Here is a 22,774-nt window from a genome sequence, read left to right as displayed (position 1 = left end):
CCTTCATGACCACCATCCTCCCTCTCAATCCCACCATCCACTATCCAGATGGAGGCCAGGGTGGTCCTTAGAACACAAACATGCCACCACCAGCCCCCCATGCTTAAAAATCTCCCCTGGTGTCGCCTTCGGCCTGCTCACTAAGTTCCAGCCACACTGGCCTTTGGGAATGACCAGGTCCCTGGGCATCCCACCCACTTTCAAGACTCAGGGCCTTTGCACATGCTGTTTCCTCCAACAAGAATGCCCTCTGCCCACAATTACTTCCTCGTTAAAACCTGCTCTTTCAGGCTCCAGCTGAAATGTCTCTTCCTCGGAGAGAAGTTCTCGGATTTCTCAATCTACTGATATTTTCAGGACATGATTCTCTCTCCAAGTGTGGTGTTTTCCTTCACGGCACGTACTCTGACCCACATTACCTGCATTGAACATCTGCCTTCTGCATGCCACTGTTGGTGGCCACAGGGGCAAACCTCTTGATTCTGCTGTTTACAATGGAAACACCAGAGCCCTTTATCAGCTCATAACTGCTGAGTGCATATCTGTTGCAGGAACAAATGAAGGACTTGGGAACCTGAGTGCAGGACTTTCCATTTCCCTTACATTTACTGCAGACCTCTTGCACATCAGTTCCTCGTTCATCAGCATCTATCCTTAAACAGTCACTGCAAAGTGTTCCTACTGATCTGTGTCCTCCACACACCCTAACAGCACGCTACTGATTTCTACGCCCAACTAACTGATGAAAACACTACCGAAAAAGGCCAGGGACGAAATCTCAAGTTGCAGACTTACTTCTCTCCAGGATGAGCTCTCAATAACTCAGTTTTCCTCCAGCAGTCAGTAGTCTTGTGTCTTATTCTTCACCCAACCACAGGTGCTCTGAAGTCTGTCATTCAGCTCAAACTCTCCTCTGTGCCCACTCCCATGCTTGGCTCTGAACAGTCTGCAACTCCAGAGCCCTCTAACCTACCAAGCTGTAGTGTTCTGCAGCAGGAGTTCCCAGCCCACTTCACTCAAGCGTTCGGAAGTCACTGCTACTCCTGCTAAATTTGCAAACTGCCTGTTCTCCCTTTAAACCCACTATCGCCTCACCTGAGGAAAACAAGCAGCAGAAACAATACACTTCACTTGTCAGGTCTGTTACTTGCTCCTGGGTCATCTCTTTTGGATCCACCCTAATTCCTTTTAAGTCATACCAGTCAATCAAGAAGTATAAACACCTTCCATGTTCCAAGCACTATTTGGTCCCTAGAGACATAACAATCATGAACACAAATTCACTCACACTGCCCCCTCCTCCCTTGGGCCCCGAAGGAGGGAAGGGCTGAACACAGATGCCGGGGGGCACAGCCAGAGGCTATGGGCACCACCCACGGGCTGGGCGGTAGGCCTAGGGAGGCCAGAGAGGGGAGAGAGCTCCAGGCAGAGGAGCGTCCTGTGTGAAGGTGGCCCGAGACGGACCCTCAGCACAAGCCCCGGGACTCAGCACAGGATTTTAGGCTGGACAGTGACAACTGAATCAGGGGCTGAGGCTGAAGGGGCTTTCCAGGCCCAGTACCAGCCACAAACACCCAGCCCTTCGGGGCGGTCCGTCCCATCCCCTCTCACCTCCTTCGCCAGGCTCTGGAGCCCGATGGTCTGGCAGACCAGGGCCAGCTCCTGCTCTGTGAGGTGGCCGCTGCTGCCCACACCCAGCTCTTCCCAGAGGCCCCAGACCCGGCTCTCGAGGGTGCCGAAGGAGAGGTTGCCGGGCTTCGGGGGGCTCCCAAAGGCCGCGGAACCCCAGGCTGGTAGCTGGCCTGAAGCAGGGGAAACACACCAAGGCGGTACTTCACTCTGAAATCAGATGGACTGACAGATGGGCAGACAGACACATGGGAGAGTCAAGCTTCCGATGGTGGCTACACGGGGCTCCCCGTGCAATTCTTCCAACTTAATTCTATGCAAAATTTCACAATAAAGGGGGGACTCTGCTGCACGTGGGGAAGGCATTTTCTGAAGGGAGCCTACAGAAGCTGTAGCACTAGGAGCATACCTACAAGCTTTGTACTTAGAATAACAAGTCCAGGTTTAAAAAATTAACGTCTAGAAGGTCTTCAGATCTGCCCAAAGCAAAGAGCACAGTCCAACAAAGGCCAATGACCCTGTCCCTTGGGCAGCCTCTCGTCCTGGCTTCATCTACCTGTTTGTTCTTGCCCACATATATTTTGTTTTTGTAATATTTATTTGACTGCTCTGGGTCTTGGTTGCTGCAGGTGAGATCTTTTCAGTTCTGGCATGCAAACTCTTAGTTATAGCATGGGGGCTCTAGTTCTCAGACAAGGGATGGAACCCGGGGCCTCTGCAATGGGAGTGCAGAGTCCTAGACAATAAATCACCGCAGAAGTCCCTGGCCCAAGTATTTGAAGGCAAAGCCCAGCTGCCATGTTCTCACCCCTGAGTGTTTGGTAGGCACTCCTGACCCCAGTGTGACGATGGCCCTACAACCCAACAACGACGTCCCAGTTCTCTCCCAAGTCTCCAGACAGCTGATTTCATCAACTCAGCATCAATGCAGAATCCTCCCTGTGTGTGTGGTTACTCCCCCAGAGTAGCTGGATCACCTCCAGCCCGCCCCCCAGTCCCCTTCCTCCTGCCCTTCCATCTCTAATATCTCCTATAAATTGGAACTTAGTACCAAGAGCTAGTTTGGATGCAGGTTGAGTGTTATCTTTTTTATTTTTTTCTCCCAGCAAAAATGCCCCAATGTGGGCTGTTTCCATACCACCTCACATCAGGAGCCACAGGGGTCTTTGAGATGCAGACTCAGCAGCAAGTCTGGGTGACAGACAACAAAGTTTCATAGCCTTTCTAGGTTAGCCAGGTGGCCTTCTGAGGTTTCTGAAGCTTTGCCAGAGAAACCCCCTTTGGGAGAGGACAGACCTTGGGGTGCCCACAAAAACCTCTCTTTAGATAAGCAAGGTTTCAAAGCAGAGCTCCCTCCACGCCCAGACTGCACCACCCTGCCCGACACAGGACGAGGGTCCCCCTGCACGTGACCAGGCCCCGGCTTTCGGTCAGTGGTCTGGAGCTCTCCAGAGAGGAGTAATCTTGGTGTTTACTGTGATAACCCAACTAATAATCAGAAAGTCCTTTCCTGAGGAGTGCTAGGCTTCCTTGCTTATGAATGATGCTGTATATCGGCTTGAGGAAAACACAAGTGGCGGGCCACTTCCAAGACCCCTTCCGGCTTAAAACATCTGAACGTTCTAGGTAAAAATGGAAAAACGGGACTTCTCTGATGGTCCTGTGGTTGAGAATCCACTTTGCAATACAGGGGACTCGGGTTCGATCCTTGGTCAGGGAACTCAGATTCCACATGCTGTGGAGTAACTAAGCCTGTGCCCTGCAACTAGAGAGAAACCTGTGCACTGCGATGAAAGGTCCCAAATGACGTATGAAGATCCTGCAGGCTACAACGGAGACCTGACAGCCAAATAAATGCATTTTAAATTAAAAATTAAGTAAATAGACAAAGGCAGAAACCAAAAAGAGGGAAATGCAATTCTGACACCATGGTGTGTTCTCAAGGCTGGCAGAGAAGGTAAGTAAGTCCTGTAAGGTCTGACATTAGTGTTTGTTCACGAGTGTCATCCACTCGTTCTAACCTGGATGGAAAGAAGAACCCCAACCTGTTTCTGGGCAGAGAGCCCAAAATCACGCAGTGAATAACCTTCCCAGAGCCCTTCCTCTCATCCCCTACATTTACTCTGAGTCCAGTTAATTTAGGAAGTGATTTTTGGACACAAAGAGGTCCATCTGCTTCATCCAGTAGCACAGACACGTGGTTCATTCGCCTGACGTCCCCACGCTCAGCGCTGAGCCAACAACAGCCTCGGCCCTGAGGACCACAGTCTGAACGGTGCTCAGCACCAGTGCAGACCTCTCACTCAGGAGAAGCCCCAGGTCAGTTCTGGCCTCCCGCTGGAGCCGCGGTCCTGCACATTCTGCCCTGTGACTCACTCTGGTGAGAGGCGTCCTTAAGGAGCCCGCACACCCACGTGCTGGTGCACCCAGCGTTGCTGAGCACACCTGTGACTGCCTTCCGGGAGCTCTGCCAGGCTCCCAGGACCAGAGCCACGTCTCACCCTCCACGTGGGGAACAGTCAGGGCCTCTGGTGAGGGGGGAGGCTGCTAGTCCAGGCCTGGCACATTAGGAAGGAGTCCCCTGGCTCATGCCTGCTGGTCGGGAGGATCACTGTGACCCTAGCCAACCAATTAGCTGCTCTCTTAGCCAGCAGTCCCTGCCCAAGGGTCTGATCTCAGGAATCTCAGAGCTGGGACCTCCCCAGGAGAAGTGCACCCCAGAGAGACCACCCACACTGGGCACCTCCCAGGAAATTCTCCTTCGCTGGCAGCCTGCTGCCTGACAGTCCAGCACTGACCAAAGGGGGCATCACCACAAGGCCAGGCTTTACCTTGGACTTCAAACAATTCATTCTGAGGCTCCTTCGCGCTGTCGGCTTCTTCATCAGACTTGAGACTCTGGAAAAACAGAAAGAGAAGGATGTCAGCCACGATTAACCTGCAGGGGGAGGATCTGCCCCGCGGATGTCCTTTCTGACACGAAGGCCCGAAGGCTCCCACAGTGGACAGCTCAAGGAGTCTCAGTGAGGGCCCTGGAGGCATCCATCACGAGCCCGCCAAGTTGTGCAGGGTGAGCCTTGGTCGAAGTGCTGGACGCGGGTGACCGTGGCTGTGGCACACCTGCCCTTTCTACCCTCAGCCGAATAACCTTCCGTCCTCCTGCAGGGCCAGGAGAGTGTGGTAGTGAAGGGGATGCCCTGCGGCCCCCGTTTCTGAAAGAGGATGCTCTGTGGCCAAAGCTGCCCTGCAGATAGAGAGACCCAGAGACACCTAAAAACCGAATGTAGGTCCCCAAATAGCCCCTCTTCCAGCGATGAGATGCCCTCTCCCATCCTCCCGTGTCATGTCATGTGAGCAGTGACTGGGGGAGGTGTCCAGGGGGGTCCACCCACCTCCACGCTTTCCAGGGACGCGGAGGGGCAGAGCTGGCTCCTAGCACTGGGTCTGGCCGACTGCTCCGGTAAATCCGGGGCTCCACCTGCAGTGACAAAGGGCTCAGGCTGGCTCCGACAGCCGGACCACTTAGAGCCGCTCACGTATTTTGGGGTCACAGCCCAGGAGGCAACTGGAAAGAAAATGGGAGGCATGTGGGGTCTTTAAAACAGACCCTGGACCCACTTGTCCTTATGAAGATGCAGATTCAGAGATGCGATCTGGCTCTCAGGGACAGACAGAGAAAACGTCAGAAGAACACAGGGAAGGGCCAACGTGGGGCTGGGGCTGAGACAGCTAGGATGGGAGACAGGACTTTCCATTTTAAGTCTCGGCTTTGTTTCAGTGTTTCCAACCAAAATATGCTTTTCTTCTGTGTTAGAAAACTTATTCAAAAATCTAGATTTTTACACAAAGAAATAACCTTCCAATAATCCAAGTGCTCTGGAGACCAGAAGGTCATTTCCCACCCACCCGACCCCACTTCAACACAGCACCCCACCTGGACAGGACACAGAGGGCAAGGACCTCAGCACAGCCAGGCAGGCTCAGACTCCGCATGAGTCTAAAGTCAGGGGCAGAGGCAGGTGTGGACTTCAGCTAGGGATTCTTGAGACTCCCTTAAGCCCTAATACACCCCTGCACTTTCTTCTTTCCTCCTTACCTGCCCACATCTGCGGAGCAATGGGGACTCTGTAGGCAGAGAAGAAATGACACTGCCTCTGCAGGATCTGAGTGGCCAGAGAGACTGGGGAGTGGCCAGAGAGCCTGGGCTGGGACCAGGAGAGAACGCGGGTTTGGAGGGGACAAACCAGAAGGGGCCAGCTGGAGAGAAAGGCAAAGTGTCCCAGGAAGCAAGGCCAGGCCAGGAAAAGGGACCGTTTCACACAGGCGGGTCATGGTCCCAGGGACCAAGTACCATCTCCCTTCTCTCCTCCTCACCCGAAACTGGCCCGCAGCCCCTGACCATGGGAGCATCAGAGGAGGAGGCTGGGTCCAACCGGGCCTCCAGGAGAAACAGTGATGCCAGCGATGGACAGAAACTGAGAACAAGGGAGGAGTCTGGGGAGGAAGATGCCGAGTTCCATGTGACAGAGGACATCTAGGGCAGGAAGACCATGTTCCTGGACCCTGTGAGCTTATCACGGGCAGGGCCCGGCCCTGTAAACTCTCCCCATGTGGGAACTCCCGGGGCTGCTGGAGAGGAAGAGCTGTTCCCACTGACAGGGAGCAAACGGAAGGCTTGAGCACCCCACGCAGGGAGCAGGGGCCTGCATGCAGGCTCCGCACCTGCTCTGGTTTCTCTCTACACACAGGCTGTGGCTGGTTGCTGAGCGGGGAGCAATGGGAAGAGAAAGGCCATGTCAGGTGGGAGTGGGCATTGGGGACACACTCGGGAAACCAGGGGCGCCTGACAGCACGCGGACCCCTGTCTGGGGCTCAGCCACTCACCGCTCACCGCAGGTCGTGACCCAGCACCACGTCTGCGCCCTTGGCCTCAGTGGGCTCCTGCCTCTCCCCTCCTGAGATCCCCTGGTCCGTGTCCAGAGGCCCACCTGCCCTTGATGTGGTGTCCCCTTTCTTCATGGTTTTGGCTGCTCAGCCTTTTTCTCAGAGCAACAAGACATCCAGAAATCATACACATTAGGCCCGGTTAATAATGTTCTCTGAAAGTGTCACCGCCTCCCTCCACCAGGGGGAAATGCGTCTCTAGGAACGTGTCCACGAGGCAAGTCAGGCCAGGAGGGGGCAGCGTCTCACCACCCACAGGGCACAGAGCTGCGGCCTCTCAGTGGGAAGGTCCAGTCCCCACCCGCTGCCCAGAAGGCCGCAGACCACAGGGTTAGCCGCGCCTTGTGCCTCCTGTGTGTGAGTATTTATTCTTAGGAGCAGAATGCCAAATTCTACAAGTGAAAAATACATTGGTTTGGGATCTCCCTGGTGATCCAGTGGTCAGGACTCTGAGCTGCCAATGCTGGGGGCAAAGGTTCAATCCCCAGTCAGGGAACTAATACCTCATTATGCTGAGTGGCATATCCAAAAGATTAAACAAGCAAAAAACAAAACAAAACAACAAGAATATTGTGGTTATGTGTTCTGTGATGACCTTCACCAAAAGAGCAGAACTACTGAGAAGCAGAATGTTCTTGAAAACCCCAGGCATTTGGCCCAAGGGTGCCACGCACATTCGTGGAGCATCAAAGCACATGTTCCCAATCATGGCAGGAGACAGTGGGAAGGACCAGCAGGCAGATTAGAAAGCCGGAGAGAGGGATGCTGTGGACTGGCCGGGGAAGCAGGGATGAAGCCCATGGGAGAGACCAGGAGGGTGGCCCTCATGGGAAGCACACAGCCGCGGAGGGTGGGTGCAGGGCTTGCTGGACTCTCACAACAGGGGATGCCCGTGTGCACCAGCCCTGGCCGAGCCACCTCAGGCAAGCCTATGACTAACCCACCGACTGACTGGGTAATTGAGGAAAGTTCTGAAAATTGAAAGAAGAGAAAAGCAACACAGAACAAAATGGGGGTTGGTAGGGAACAGTACCAGTCACGAAGAGGACACAAGTTACCACTCACAGGAGTTCCAGCACAGAAAAGGGAGCGATGACACGGGCGTGGCCTTTCTCAGGCACCTTCACGTCCAGGGTCACAGGATCACACCCCAAGTCGGGAAAGGCAAGTGGCCTTCTTCCCACCTCTTGGCAGAGAAACGTGAGCCAAAGCAACCAATGACCGCACACTTCAGGTCCCACGGCAGACACTGACAAAGTCGCTCATCGCCCTGCTCAGACTCCTCCCCCGGTCAGACTCCTTTCCCATCAGGCCCCACCACCTTATCAGACTCCTCCCCTGTCAGGCTTATCCCCCTGGTCAGACTCCACCCCCTTATCAGACTCCTCCCCGTCAGGCTCCTCCCCTTGCCAGACTCCACCCCCTTATCAGACTCCTCCCCATCAGGCTCCTCCCCTTGCCAGACTCCACCACCTCATCAGACTCCACCCCCTTATCAGACTCCTCCCCCGTCAGCCTCCTCTCCCCCAGGTCAGAGCCCCTACGTGGTTCCAGCAGGGGGTGGTGGGACACCAACTGATTTCAGGCCCAGGGGAGGCCACAAGTGCTTCCCCAAGGGCCTAGCTCCAGACTAGAAAACCTCACCTGAGTAATGGGTACGACAAGCCATAGGATTTCAGGGGTGGGGGCCTGGGGGGCTCACTGGAATCTACACGAAATGTACATAAGCCCCAAACCTCCCAATGGCACCTCCTGCCCCAGTCATGCACCTGCTCCCGACCAACGCCCCTCCCGGGGTCTGGGAGCAGACCAGGGGCCTGTGCGGGTCAGACACCTTGAACCCCTGCCCCGTGGGGGAAGGAGGGACCCGCTGGTCCCTGCACTCTCCCTCCCAGCACTGCTCAGATGCAGCCTCCACCGGTTATCCGGCCAGAGAACAGCAGGCGCTGCCAGCCAAGGAGTTGGCCCATCTTCTAAGGAGCACGTCCGCCATCACCTTCCCACTGGACCCACAGGCCACACCTCCAAGCGGGCCTCCCTTCAGAATTCTCCCTCCACTCCTGACCACTATCAAAGCCCCTCTTCACTTGTTTTGAAATATTACCTTTGTTCCACTGACCCCACTGGAAACCAGGATTCTAGCAAGTCCGAGGAGCACAGAGAACTACTGTCTGAGACAGAAGACAGGCGCAGGGCTGCCTCAGCTGGTGGCATCCTGCTTGTTCCACCAGCCTCCCAGCATGGCCAGCACTTTACACCTGCACTGAGCTTTGCATGATCAAATTCTTCCACCTCTCCACACCCACTTTATCTTGTCTACACCGTTCACTCTAAGGACAGCATTAGATATTACTTGACATTTGTGAGATTGTGACTTATAATAAATATGAATTTGGTCTTCCTCCCATCCCTTGCACAACTTCTAAAACCCTCGAATTTCTTAAGTGATGAGAGCAACCACACCCAAGTTTATGCTTGGTTTATAAGCTGACTTTGAGAACCACACCTTGAGATGGGCTGGTTGCCAGGGAAACCAACGATGTGATTAGAGGTTGGTACTTTCAGCCCTACCTGACCTCTAGGGAGGTCAGAGGCTGGATGTTGAATTCAATCACTGATGCCCCATCACTGGATCAGTCATGACTGTGTAATGAAGCCTCCACAAACCCCAAAAGGACAGCATTCAGAGACCTTCTGGCTTGGTGAACACGGGGAGACTGGGGAAGAGTGAGCCCTGGAGAGGGTGTGGGGCCTCTGAGCCTCTTCCCACAGCCCATGCACCTCTCACCCTGAGTTACATCCTTTGCAATAAACCGCTGATCCACTAATGGGTTGCCCTGATCTCCTCTAGCAAATTAACTGAACCTGAGGAGGCCGTGGGCACCTCTGATCTTTAGCCCGTGGGTCAGAAGCACAGGTGACAAGCTGGACTTGAGATTGTTGTCTGAAGGCATTGCTGTCTTAGCCTGTGGGGTCTGCAGCTGTGTCCAGGGGGATGGTGTCAGAATGGAGTTGAACTGCAGGACACCCAGCTGGTGTTGCCAAATGGCCTGGTGCGGGGGAAATTACACAGATCTGGTGACCAGAAGTGCCAGGGTATTCACAGGATTTTGTGCAGTGCAGAGGAAAACACGAGAGTTTTCCCCTTACAGAACCATTTAACAAATAAGGAGCCCAAAGAAGAAAAAAGCCCAGGTGCTGCAGTCCATGGTCCCAGTCCATGCAGTGGGGGATCATAGACCTGCTGCATTGTTCAGGTACAACATCACATTCCAGAAGTCACAGAATCACAGAAAGAGACGAAAAGAAGACCACAAAGGCCTCTTCCCTGACTCCATAGACCCACTGTCTTTATCTGAGGAGGCAAGACCAGCCTGTGATGACAACACAGCCATGAAACCGTCCGTAAATTCCTCGAAGTTGACTTGTGAATTTGAGAAAAGCGGTCAACACTGCTTTCGACAGGCCACATACATAACACACTGGCCTTTGGCGTTTTCTCAGATCTTATGTTGCCTTCAGCACTGAGGACATTATTTTTTCAAATATTTACTTAAGGTTTTAAAAACCTGAAGATATAGAGAGGCAATTAAGCCCTTCACCAAAAAAACACAAACACCAAAAAAAAAAAAAAAAGAGCAAGAAGAATAAAACAACTCCATAAAAGGAAATTAGATAACATAGTTAGAAAACAGTGCAGAAAAGAGGTGTCTGATGATCACAAACATTAGCACATAAAGAAATATCCATGCCTTCACTACCCACCAAGAAAGAGAACATGCCAGCACCTAGGCTAGTCCTCCACCAAGGTTCCTTTCCTGATTAAATCCCCTGCCCCTACACTGGGGGGAAAAAAAAAGCTCTGAACACTCACACATATGTCCTAAGAGATTCTCTGGAGTATACGCACCTAAGAATGGGATTGCTGGGTCACAGAGTATACATTTATATCCTCTTGGTAAATTGAATCTTTTGTCACTATACAATGCTGACCCTCTTCCGTTCACTAATGCTTTTTACCCTCGAGACTAGCTTTCTTATGGAGCTTAAAAGTTTCACGTCAACCAGTTTTACCCTCTTCAGGGACAACACAAAGCCTGTCTGATAATTTGTGCCTTGCTTATCATTTATTTTAACACCTTACAAGATATTTTTGTTTTATATAGCCAATGTCATTTGAATTATTCAAATATTTGCCACTTTGTTTTTCACTTCTTCCTTCGTTTCCGACCTTCTGCCTGGGATAGTTTTCCATCTATCTGAAATAGATCTTTGAGACTTACGTTTTGCTTAAGTATGCTGGTGCTAAGCTCTTTTAGTGTGAGTTTCACTTTGATTCTTTCTTCAGCAAAAACATAATTTATTAAAAGAATATTGGAAATGATCCAGATGTACTTAAAAGCAAATGGGTAAATAAACTGACTCAGTCAGACAATGAAAGACGACAACAGGGGAAACAAAAAACACTGAGACAATACATGGACACCGACCTACACTCTCTGAATACAGACTGCAGACATGATACTGAGTAAAAGAACCAGAGTATGCACTGAGCATGTGCTGTATATATGTCCACCTGTATGAAGTTCAGAAACAGGGAAACAAATCTCTGCTGTTCTCATCAAGACAGTGGCAACTGTGGGAGCCAGAGGGACCCCAGGGGCACCTGAGGAGGGATGCTGGATGCTGGGGGCCCAGGTGTGCTTGCAACGGACGTTCACTGAGCTGCCCACTTCCCAACTCTTTTCTCTGCCTGTGCTTCACCTGACGTCACACAGAAAGAAATCAACGCAGGAGATACTTGTAGGTCAAAATGTCACCAGTATGTGCTAGAGAAGCAGGCCTGGCGCTGTAGGTCCCACACCTGGCACAGAACTTGAATGAGCACATTTCTATTGCTGCCTCTGAGCACTAAATGCAGCTGTTGGCTGTGGAACGTCTCTGCCTGGGTTATACACTATCAGACTTGAAGGTGGACTACTTACATGTGTGTTTATCTTCTGGCTCCCCAACTAGCATGTGGTCTCACGGCTGACACATTGTAAATACTCAACAAATGTCTATTGGATGTGTTGGTCTCTATAGCCTTTCAAAACTGAGCAGAATTCACCTTCTCAAGGAGACATTCTTTCACCTTTCTTCAAAAAATTTTTTTTTTTTTATTTTTGGCTCTGCTGGGTCTTCGTTGCTGCATGCAGGCTTTCTCTATTTGTGGCGAGAGGGGACTACTCTTCCTTGTGCTGTATGGACTGACCATTCTAGTAGCCCTCACTGGAAGGTGGGCGTGAATTTGCTAAACTGCTAGTATGACAATGTCTGAAACTTCTTCTTTTTTATGATGGTGCATCAATTTCATCAGGTGGTTCTATAAATTTATTCTTCTTCAGTCACAAGTCATGTCCAACTTTTGGCAACCCCATGGACTGCAACACACCAGGCTTCCCCTGTCCCTCACCATCTCCCAGAGTTTGCCCAAGTTCATGTCATGTTGGTGATGCCATCCAACCATCTCATTCTCTGTTGTCCCCTTCCCCTCCCTACCCTGAATCTTTCCCAGCATCAGAGTCTTTTCCAATGAGTTGGCTCTTCTCATCAGTGACCAGAGTACTGGACCTTCAGCTTCAGCACCAGTCCTTCCAATGAATATTCCAGGTTGATTGCCTTTAGGATTGACTGGTTTGATCTCCTTTTGACTCAAAAATCTTCCTCAGCACCACAATTCAAAAGCATCAATTCTTTGGCACTCAGTCTTCTTTATGATCCAACTCTCACATCCATACATGACTGCTGCAAAAGCCACTGCTTTGACTATATGGAAGTTAACTAATCTCATATTGAAAAGGCTGCATCCAGACTTATACCATGTGGATCAATACTAGAAAGAATATTCTTGCAAAGCTTTCATTTCACAGAGATATTGTAATGCTCATTTTACATTCCTAGCTTCTAGATGTTGCCTAGCACATAATAAGTGCTCAAAGATACTTGTTGAGGAACTTCCCTGGTAGTCCAGTGGCTAAGACTCCAAGCTCCCAATGCAGGGGACCCAGCCCCACTGCTGGTCAGGGAACTAGATCTCACATGCCACAGCTAAGAGTTCAAATGCCCCAACTAAAGATCTCACATGTCGCAGGGAACACTGGTGCAGCTAAATAAATAATATTAAAAAAAAAAAAAACAAAAAAAACTTGACTACATGGGAGCAGAATGAAATGGCCATTTTGTTGATCCAATCTCATGTGTTTTGTGTCTTTGATAATACTTATCAGCTTTCTTTTGAGCCATCAAACAGGAGGCGATTTGGGAATTCTCTGTTGGTTCAGTGGCTAGGACTCTGCACTTTCATAGCCAAGATCCCAGGTTCAATTCCTGGTTGGGGAACTAAAATCCCAAAAGCTGTGTAGCATTTCCCAAAAAAAAAAAAAAAAGAACAGGAGGGAATCTGATGGCTGAGTGTGCTGCTGTTTTATCTGATACCATTTGACTGTGTTTCTGTGTCCTCTCCCATCACAGCTCACAAAAGGACGAAGGGCCAGGGGGGAAAAAAATCAAGGAAATCAAGTAACCTGTGTATGCTGTTTAACCAGTGGTGATTTTCACGAATGTGCCTTTTGCTTACCTAGCCCTCGAATACAATTCCATGTGACATCAAGAGGGGCTATGACATGAGCGATCAAAATCACACCCAGTTTCTTTCTTTTTTTTTTTTCCTGGCCACACCACAAATGGCATGTGGCATCTTAGTTCACCAGCCAGGGATGGAACAAGCTCCCCCTGCAGTGGAAGCATGGAGTCTTAATCACTGGACCACGAGGGGAGTTCCCACAACCGAATCTGAAGTCCATAAAGAAAAGTCAATAGAGGGGAAAGTGACCGAGCCGCGTGGGGCGGGTGTGTCAGGCAGAGCCCTCCTCACCCCAGGAGCAGCTCTGCTGATAGCACCGGCCACACAGGCTCGGGGGGAAGTAACAGGAGGCAGATTCACCTCGAAGCTCCCTGGGGCCAGCAGGAAGGGGTTTTAGGTTGTTCTTCATTTGTTTCTGCTCAAGAACCAACTCAGGAATCTTCCCAGGTTAGATTTATTTTCTCATTCAACATGAGACCAGTTTTATTGAGTTATGTCTGTGGCGGGGGCGGGGAGGGGGGCAGAATACTCTTCCTTCAACGGTAAGATGACCAACACAATTATAGGCACTGCTTTTTTTTTTTTTTTTTTGCAGACTGTGGAATCTTAATTTCCAAACCAGGGTTGAACCCGGGCCCCTGGCAGTGAAAGCCCAGATCCCTAATGACTGGCCCACCAGGGGATTCCCAGACACTGGTTTAAAATGAACATGTGTACCTCCCTGGTGTTCCAGTGGTTAAGAATCCGCTGCCAATGGAAGGGACGTGGGGCTCAATCCCTGGTCTGGGCAGATCCCTCAGGCTGCGGAGCAACTAAGCCCAAGCACCACAACTGCTGAGCCTGCACTCTCGAGCCGGGGCTCTGCAACAGGAGAAGCCACTGCCATGAGGAACGAAGAACTTTCTCTAATTTTAACACTGTCTCCAAAAGTAAATCAGAAGTCAATTAAATCGGACTCAAATGCATTCCTTTTTAGAGCTGAATAATACACAGCTCTTTATCCACTCCGCTGTTGACGGTCATCTAGGTTACTTCCATGTCCTAGCTATTGTAAATAGTGTTGCAATGAACACTGAGGTACATGTGTCTTTTTGGAATTTGCTGTATGATGCAGGGAACCCAAAGCTGGTGCTTTGTGACAACCTAGAGGGCTGGAACGGGGAGGGAGGTGGGAGGGAGGGGACATATGCATTCCTATGGCCAATTCAAGTCAATGTATGGCAGAAACCATCACAATATTCTAAAGATATTATCTTCTAAATAAAAATAAAAATGTAATATATAAAAGTTCATTCATTTAAAAGGCGGAAACTCAGGCAAACCTTATTTCTCCATGAGGAAGGACTTTTGAATATGTGTTTAAAGTTACTTATAGTAAGTTTTTTTTTTTTTTTTTAAAGTTACTTATAGTAAGTTTTATGCCACTACTAACAATTGTAACACATCAAAACATTGATGGTAGCCATAACAGCAGTATCTAAATCTTTGGGTCTATATATAGTGGTAAAAAGTGGAACATATCAAAAAGCTATCAATCAACACCACTAAATATTAATGACAAGTCTGGCTCTTTGGGTGCTGTTTAAACAGAGTATTAGGGCTCAGTCTGAGTTTGTAAAGGGCGTCCCTGGTGGCACAAATGGTAAAGAATCCACCTGCAATGCACCTGACGCGAGTTTGATCCCAGGGTCTGGAAGATGCCCTGGAGAAGGGAATGGCTCCCCACTCCAGTATTCCTGCCTGGAGAATTCCATGGACAGAGGAGATTGGTGGGCTACAGCGCATGGGGTCGCAAAGAGTTGGACACGATTGAGTGACTAACACTATCGCTTAGAATATGGAAAACTCAACAGTGCTGGTTTTTAAATCTGCTTAAAAGTAAGTTAGATGCAGAGAAACACCACTTAAAATACTATGTAAATTTTCATCATACACACGTAACACAAAAATATTTTCTTTTCAAAAAGATTTTCTCATCATCTTTAATGGAAAACAATGAAATGTCATGGAAACAGTCCAGTAGGGAAATGTTTACTATTTATCTTTCTAAATCCTATATTTTTCAAACAAAATCTGTTGATACTCTGCTTTTGCTTTCAAAAGTTGGTCATCATACACATTTGACCCATCTGAAGATCTTCGAGAAGACACTTGAAAGGCATCAGATGCCAATTCAGCCTCAACTGGAAAGAAAAGGAAAGAAGTATATTCTTTACCTAAAATACTTGAGTTAAGTATTAGTTACAACAAACCAACGAGAGAACGAAAAAATCTGAGACCTTTCCTAGTGTTCCAAAAAAATGAAATCTATCTATAGATGGCATGACGTGAAATACAAGATTACAATTCTATAATCTGCTCATGGTCGCACATGTGGCTGAGTAGCAGATTTCTGGTTTCCTCATTCTTCATTGGTTCACTAAGTAACTGTGTGCAAAGGTGCTGGGACAAGGACTGCAATTATAAGATGAAGGCGACCCAGGTCCACCCTGGAAAATGATATGCCCTCAACTGGAAAAACAGACAAACAGGCAACTTCCACACAGACTCATAAATACAAAACAGATATAAAAGACGGCACAGGGACACTCAGAAGGGACAGCCAGCTTCGTGTCAGTACTGCCAGCTTTCTGGTGGAGGTGCTGTGGAAGCAGATACCTGGAGGACAGGAAAAAGTACAGGAGATGGAGGGGAGACTCTCGTACAAAGACCGGAGGTGAGGAAGCGCAGCTGTGGGATCCTACAGTCTGGCTGGTTAGATGCAGAGCTGAGGGCAGAGGAGGGTGGTTAAGGAGGTAAGGCCGCCTACTTTGGCAGGACCCAAACCGCTGTGGGTGTTTGGAGCTTTTCCTGAGGGTGAAAGATAAACTGGTGGCAAAGTCAGTGACAGAGAAATTTTAGTCACCCACCGAGTGACTGCTGCACACCCGTGACTGCTTGAGTCTGGGTTTCCAGCCTTAACTGCTACCAGCGCCTGAGAAGCGGGTGAACGCCACGTTTCCTGAGAACAGTGTCAGGTGCAGGCAGACAGTTCCACAGGGATGGAGGCAGTAGAAGAAGGAAATAGCCAGAAATGAAAGAAGTACATAGACCTTTAGAGATTATTTTTCAAGCTATGGAACATGATGAATCAATGAGGAAGAAGGATATTTTTCACTATGACCGCTCATGTGTTCACATTTCTCATTAGCTATGTGTAACAAAAAATATTTAACATGGTGTCTGTTATCCAAACAATGGAAAGAGATCCCGTTTACTGCTTACGGTATATTTCAGAAATCAATGTCCAAATTTAATTCGTACGTTTTGGCAACATACCTTTCCTTAGTTCTCTAGTTATACTCCTGTCCAACTCCCGTCTCATCTGAAATAAGTCAAATATTATTTATGTTTAAGACAAACAAGAGATACTATCATAGGAATGACATCAAACTTATTAAATGTGACTTTTAAATAATACTTTTAGAGACCAGACCTAACCTCAAGATTACTTCAGTAGAAAAAGAAAATCACATAAATAAAAGAAAATGAATTCCTACTTATTCTCCTTACAGATAACAGAGCATATTTATGGAATGCTTTTTAGATTAATCTGACAAAAAGTACAATAAATAACAGTAATCGAGTACACGTAATTTGAAAGAATGAGGGAATGACCCATAATCATAGGAACGACCCACAAGATTACTATCTTCTCCCCTAACAGCTCCTTCCCTAATATGTACTTCTTAGACTTTTATTTTGATTTCTAGGTGAGGATCGTGTTCAAATGGAGGAAGTAGTCTGAAGTCGAATATTAAGAACGAGAGCACATCTGTGGTTTTCTATTTAACGAAAAGACAGAAACTTGAGAAAATTTACACACAAGAAACAGTGTACCAGCAAGTTTCAATTCTGACAATATTTACCGAGAGGGATTCTCTCGTCAGTGTTAGTTTCCAAACTATGTCCCATAGACGGGGAAGGTCCCACAGGGGTCACTGCAGGGCTGAGGAACAGAGAAGTCACAGCTGCAGGGCCTCTGGCCGCTCTTCAGCTACAAGGCTCTATGCTTGTCTCCGTTTATGTAACACGGTTCCCTGCAGGAGTTTTCTTTTTTAAAAGAAAGGTTCCTTTCTTTGGGAAAAAAAGAATCTTTTTGTAAGGTATGAGAGTCATTGATTTAGTCAAAGTTCCTAATTCTACAAAAGAAGTAACAAAGGCCATGTCCTTCTGACTGAGTCCAGAGTCCTAGGCCAGCTATGTTCTTAGATTAAGAAAAAACACATAGATTTTTAAATATAGCATAGACAAAATGAACATGTAAAACCTTGTTATACAGTTGAATAATGCTTGTGGTGTGACATGACTTTTGAAGTAAATTATGTGTTTTAAATGCATGAACAAGAATAAATCAATATCAAATCCTATTTGTGGCAGTAGATACAGGTAATTTAGAAAGCATACATATTTTTTAAACAGAGGACAGGGAACTTGAAGGAGAGAATCTTTAGCTGAATCAAGCAGGACAAAAGTGAAGAGATTCAACCTTAAAAGGATGTTCACTTCCTCTAGATAGAACCTGGCTTGCTAAAATGACTCAGCAATGAATTATCCACATTTTGGGTTACTGAGGACAAAATTTAAAACACACAACAGATCTCTCTTTACTGTTTAGCATACTTCTATCCAGGCTCTCATCATTAGTGGGTATATACAAAAAGCATGAGTGTAAACTCAACTATAACCTAAATCCGGTCAGAAGTTGCAGTTGAACTTCATTTCCTCAGCCTGAAGTTTCAAGGGGAGCATCCGCTACCCTCCTCAGGAGAAGCAAGATTTACCTAACGGGTGAGTTTGGGAGAAGGAACTAAGAAGTGCTTGCTTGGTTCCCAATCTCTTCTTTGAAAAGATGTATGTGCCCACAGCACCGTGAACTTGGGTCTGCGGTAGGCAGCCCACCCCTGGGATGGGGGTAAAGCCTTTGCTTCCTCCTCTTAGGCCTGTGTCTGCGTGGGCAGGTCTCTGACTTGGGATGAAGTGTTTGGAGGCCCGCTGTGACTGCACAGCTAAAGCACGCCCTCCAGGTTCATGGCTCCCAAGTACTACGACCCAACGTAGCCCCAGTGCTGTCGAAGAAACCTTAGATTGCTCTTCTGTGATGGCAAGAAGCCAAATGAGAAAACAGGTTGAGATTGCATTTAACAAGGGCTGCTTTTCTCTGCATCATCAACATCATGGAAACACCATCAAAAACCATAAACTCGTGTGCACTGACTGAAATGGATATTTTAATCACAATGATTACACAATGAAAACTAGCTGCAGTTTAAAGACTCCCCTTCATTGCTATCTCAGTCATCATTCATCCAGGTGAAGTCATGACAGAGACAAAAGTGAGCTTCATTTACAAGTTTTAAATATTTGATTTAACTACAAACTTAGAAACATTCTACAACTGCTCAGCAAGATATGTTTTAGACATTTAAATCAAAATTCTGTCAGTAAAATAGCAATTAAAGATGTACTCTTGTATAAGAAAGTAACAAAAAATGTTAACCTAAAACCCAAAATTAATCTTTTGATTACTACAAGTTTGTTTAATTCATAAAAATGACTTATCTAGGATTTCTTCAAATGAAACACATCCATATGTCATTAGTGTTTAGATGCCAGTCAGTCACTTATGGTTAGGGGTAGAAAAACTGTGGTGGGAGCAGCAGAGCCTGGAAATGATTATGAACCACTGCCAAAGTGAAATCAATTAAAAAGTTAATCAAACATCTGAAAGTACACTTTCGGTTACTAGACAGTAAGATGTCATTTCTAAAGTAGAATTTCAATGCAGGTTTTAAACAAATTTAAGAATTTAAAAAGTATCTCTTATAAACAAGAGATCTAGCACAAAAAAATCATTAAATGTCTCCTTGATTATCACAGTTGATTATGGTTTTACTTAGTACGCATAAATCAAAAAAACAACTCAGAAGTTCACCAAATTAAAAATAAGGATCATTTATATCAGAAATCTGAAACCCAGTGAAAAAAATAGAACAGAACTAACCTTGGTCAAGAAAGTCTCCACGCTGCCATTTGAACGGCGTGGAATTCAGGTAGAAAACCCTACGTTCGCTCCTGAAATAAGATTTGCATTGAACCCTGAGGTAGGATTGAAATTTCCAACAGAAGAGGGCTCCAGGACTGACCTGCTGCTGAGAGTGCTGAGTAAAGATCTCTTCTGCTGTTTCTCCACCTCAAGTTCGGTGCTCATCTCTGCCAGCCTCTCATTATTCCTGGGGAAGATGGAAAACACCAATTTCATTCATGTTTCCCTGTGTGACTTGCATTTTGTAAGTTGCCGCACATAAATGGAATCCCCATCACCCTGTGTGAGCACTGGAAGCAGAGAGCAGACCTGCTGTAAACAGTGACAGCTCTGACCTTGTTCTAAAGAAGCTCACGTCTGTCTGGGGCTCCTCAGGTAACAAGTCACAGCTGGGAGAGGAGAGAAAGGGCGTCAGAGAGAAAGGGAGGCGGGCTCACAGTGACACCTGCCGCCTCTGGGACACGCCTGCCCCCAGGAAACAGGGATGAAGAAACACGCCATCCCACAAATCCATTTTCAAGCGTTTCCTTTCACCATTCTTATATATACCTTCCACTCATGACCGTGGAGAAATTAAGCACTTGGCTCTGAGGAATCACCTAGAGCCACAACCTTGAGGGCAATGGGTGACAAAAGGGCTAAAACAGCCCCAGGAACAATGACAAGTATGCTCTGCTTTTCCAAAGTTCATTTTATGTTACTTCATTTCTACGAAGGGCCTACATCAGCACCTGTATCTCATAATCAAAACAAAGAAAAAAATCTGAAGAGAATTTTTGGTTTCATTTCAAAAGGCAAAAAGTCAAAACAGCGTTCAGTGTATGTTTTTACAATGAGAGGCATCGCGCTCCCCAAGCAGGGAGACCGGTCCCAGCGACCTCCTTCCCCGGAAGCCACACCCCACACCCCAGCATCAAGTCCCACAGCCCTGAACCCTCTCTGGGAGCACCTGGGCTTCCCTTGAGTATGCTTATTTTGGGCATCGACTAGCGGAATGCGTCCTCGGGTCCCTGCTCCTTTGCTGTGCTCTCTGGGCTTGTGAAAGGTGTCCTAGGAGTGCTCTGCTTTCAGAGGCGGGGAAGCCTGGACTCGGCTGCAGGTGGGATCTGCCCTTTCCAGCCTCCATACAAACCCTCACTCAGGTCACCATGCCAGCGTCAGCCACTCTGGGAATTACCCTGCCTTTCACCCCTGTGTGAATCTTCCCTGATTTCACAAGCATGCTTTTACTTAGTGTAGGAAAACTTACAAGGATATCTTATAACTCATTTTTCTTAGGATGCCCTCTAGCAGTGACTGACTAGCTAGCTTCACTTCCTACTAATCTCAGGAACCTGGCTCTATAAAAACTAGGCTTCAGAGACAAATTAATGGACTAAATTTATCTTCTGTGATTCTGTGTTTTGACTTACATGTCTAGTTCATTTTCCAATGACTTTCTAACTTTTAGTTCCTCTAAGTAGAGTTTCTTATATTTTTCCATCTCTGCTTTCTTATAATCTTGTAAAGTTTCCGTCCTGGATAGTTCAGATTCCAAGTCTTTAATTCTGAGTTCCATCTGACTTCTTACGGAAGCAATATGCGCCTCTCGGAACTGCTCTGAGATTTCTTGACATGCTGCTCGTGTCTAAGTCAAATTTAAAAAGATACATTTTTTAAATGATTATAACCTGAATAATGATATTTGTTCCATTTAGTTTTGAGTCAGGAATTTAGAGAGTGATTTTAAATGTGAAAATAAGAAAAGAGGAACTTTAAAATAATCATCGTCAATGTGACATGAATTAAATCTGAATTATAAAATAAACGTGGAATCAATGTTATAGTAGTACTTAAGGAACCGGATGATTCAAAGACTAAGAGGATGAAGTGAAAATTTAGAAACTGAACAAGACAAGAATAATTCAAGAGGATGGTACCAGTTCTAAACCACATATTTGTTTTCCCCCCTCATAGTCTTGTGTATACCAATTGGTCTTATAAGTAAAAGGATTCTCTAGGGAGAAGCATTCTGAAAGATCAATTTAGTGATAACTGTGATGGAAACTGAAATATTTACAAGGAGAAACAAGTGTGCCCCTCCTTCCAGAAATCTACAGAACACACTGCTCTAAGGGAAGCAGAGGAAACACATAAGCTGTATCCATCCAAAATGTAATTTACACTGAGGTGAATTCAAGCACATGACAGATCAACAAATTAACCTGCAAAAATAGGTTGACTTCTTTCCATTTCTCTACGAGGTCCCGTCTCACTCTTTCTTCAATCTCCCGTTTATACTGCTCAACTTGAGGGTGTTCTATCATCTTCAGTTCCATATGACTTCTGAGTTTCACTACTTCTTGCTCCAACTTCTTGTTCTCTTTCTCTAGTTTCTCACACTTCCTTTGCCATCCTTTCATTGATAACAACTCCCGTTGAAGAACTTGATATGTTGCATCCAGGTGCAGACACTGTGAACACGCAGCTCCCAGCTCTGCTGGAAGACGATCAGTCTGCAAGAATAAAACAACACCATTTAGTTCTGAGGAAAGTGGACTGAGCACAGCCTCGCTCAAACCGAGGATCAAATATATACCATGGTATCTGTATTGGAGAATGTAGGGCCTGGAATAACTCAGAGAATCAAGAAAGAAGTTCAAACCACCAAGAGTCACAAAATATACTCTTCACTATCATCTTAGTCTCACAACATTTGCACTTGATTTTACACTCTTTTATTGTTCTACAGTAATACTTTTCTATCTTTCCTCTGTAGAATGACTGCAAGCCACCTCCTAGTAGAATGTCTCTTACCCCTTTCTCCCATCTTATCCCATGGTTTTTAAAGAAGTTTGAGGTATCCTGTATTGAGTTATCTAGGGCCGAGTTAGTAAATGTCTCCCAAAAGAAGATTGTGAAAATAAGACTCTAATGGTTAAATCTTGTAAATGTGGATTCTAATCCAATAAGCCTTTTCCTGAACTACAAACAGTTTTTGCTAATTTGAACTGCATTCCAAAGAGAAATGATTCACAAGGTTAAAGAAAGGTTAAAGAAATCCCATCTCCTAAGAGTTTAGTGAGATGATCCATACATTTTTCTGAACAACAAAAAAATGCCTCATTCTTGTAACCCTTTCTTACTTTCCACAGAATAAGAGACATACCAAACAAAAGAAAGAAAAAATATTTACTGGAATATCAGTGACACTGAATTGGAAAGAACTTTCCTTTAGACAGAATGATTACTTGGTAAGTCGACGTGATTGGAGCTCGTGGTTTTCAAACATGTCTCCAAATTCTTTGACACTTTTCTCATGAAATTCCCTCTCCTTAAGTATGCGTTAGTCCCAGTAACTGATTCCTCCTGGACAGAGTCTGGGGAAACTGCTGTGTGAGTTTTAAAGCTAAATAGCTTCTGAATGTTGCTCTGTGGGGAAGCCAACTCTTAGACTCAGTCAACACGCTGTGAAGAAGCACAGCCCACACACAGAGCACGTGTCAGTGTCC

At 46.9% G+C, this 22,774-nt stretch overlaps 3 protein-coding genes across 6 annotated transcripts in view; all 3 read right to left on the bottom strand.

The window, feature by feature from the left end:
• Positions 1-5,087, bottom strand: part of LOC122682172 (ninein-like protein) — a 336,725-nt gene extending 331,638 nt beyond the window's left edge. For 2 of the 4 annotated variants that reach the window (XM_043885011.1, XM_043885012.1), the window contains exons 1-2: positions 5,022-5,081; positions 4,461-4,527 (exon numbers count right to left, since the gene is read on the bottom strand). The gene's annotated coding sequence lies outside the window, so the exon portion shown is untranslated. Of the gene's footprint in view, positions 1-4,460; positions 4,528-5,021 lie in introns of all 4 variants that reach the window. The other 2 variants (XR_006337246.1, XM_043885013.1) reach the window with 2 other exon arrangements.
• LOC122682180 (ninein-like protein) overlaps positions 1-22,774 on the bottom strand; it is a 333,523-nt gene that overhangs the window by 36,941 nt on the left and 273,808 nt on the right.
• On the bottom strand, positions 16,616-21,764 carry LOC122682177 (ankyrin repeat domain-containing protein 26-like). Of its 2 annotated transcripts, XM_043885023.1 has the most exons (5): positions 21,488-21,764; positions 20,696-20,910; positions 19,384-19,470; positions 19,242-19,312; positions 17,194-18,923 (listed from the first exon to the last, which is right to left on the bottom strand). In XM_043885023.1, exons 1-5 carry the CDS (start codon positions 21,683-21,685, stop codon positions 18,868-18,870), a joined length of 627 nt encoding a protein of 208 aa, XP_043740958.1. In that variant the 5' UTR covers positions 21,686-21,764; the 3' UTR covers positions 17,194-18,867. The 2 variants fall into 2 exon arrangements, with proteins under 2 accessions (XP_043740959.1, XP_043740958.1); XM_043885024.1 differs by lacking the exons at positions 17,194-18,923; positions 19,242-19,312 and adding an exon at positions 16,616-17,186.

This window comes from Cervus elaphus, chromosome 23 (genome assembly GCF_910594005.1).
Source record: "Cervus elaphus chromosome 23, mCerEla1.1, whole genome shotgun sequence".
NCBI lineage: Eukaryota > Metazoa > Chordata > Mammalia > Artiodactyla > Cervidae > Cervus > Cervus elaphus.
This window is presented reverse-complemented; position numbering and strand designations above follow the sequence as displayed.

Bases quoted from the DNA above. Each gene is read 5' to 3' on its own strand.
- LOC122682177 (XM_043885023.1), bottom strand. From the start codon at position 21,685: ATGAAAGGATGGCAAAGGAAGTGTGAGAAACTAGAGAAAGAGAACAAG. The intron at 20,911-21,487 runs GTTAATTTGTTG...AATTTGACTTAG, and splicing joins AAGTCAACCTATTTTTGCAG to ACACGAGCAGCATGTCAAGA. The intron at 18,924-19,241 runs GTTAGTTCTGTT...TCACTTTGGCAG, and splicing joins TGGAGACTTTCTTGACCAAG to TGGTTCATAATCATTTCCAG.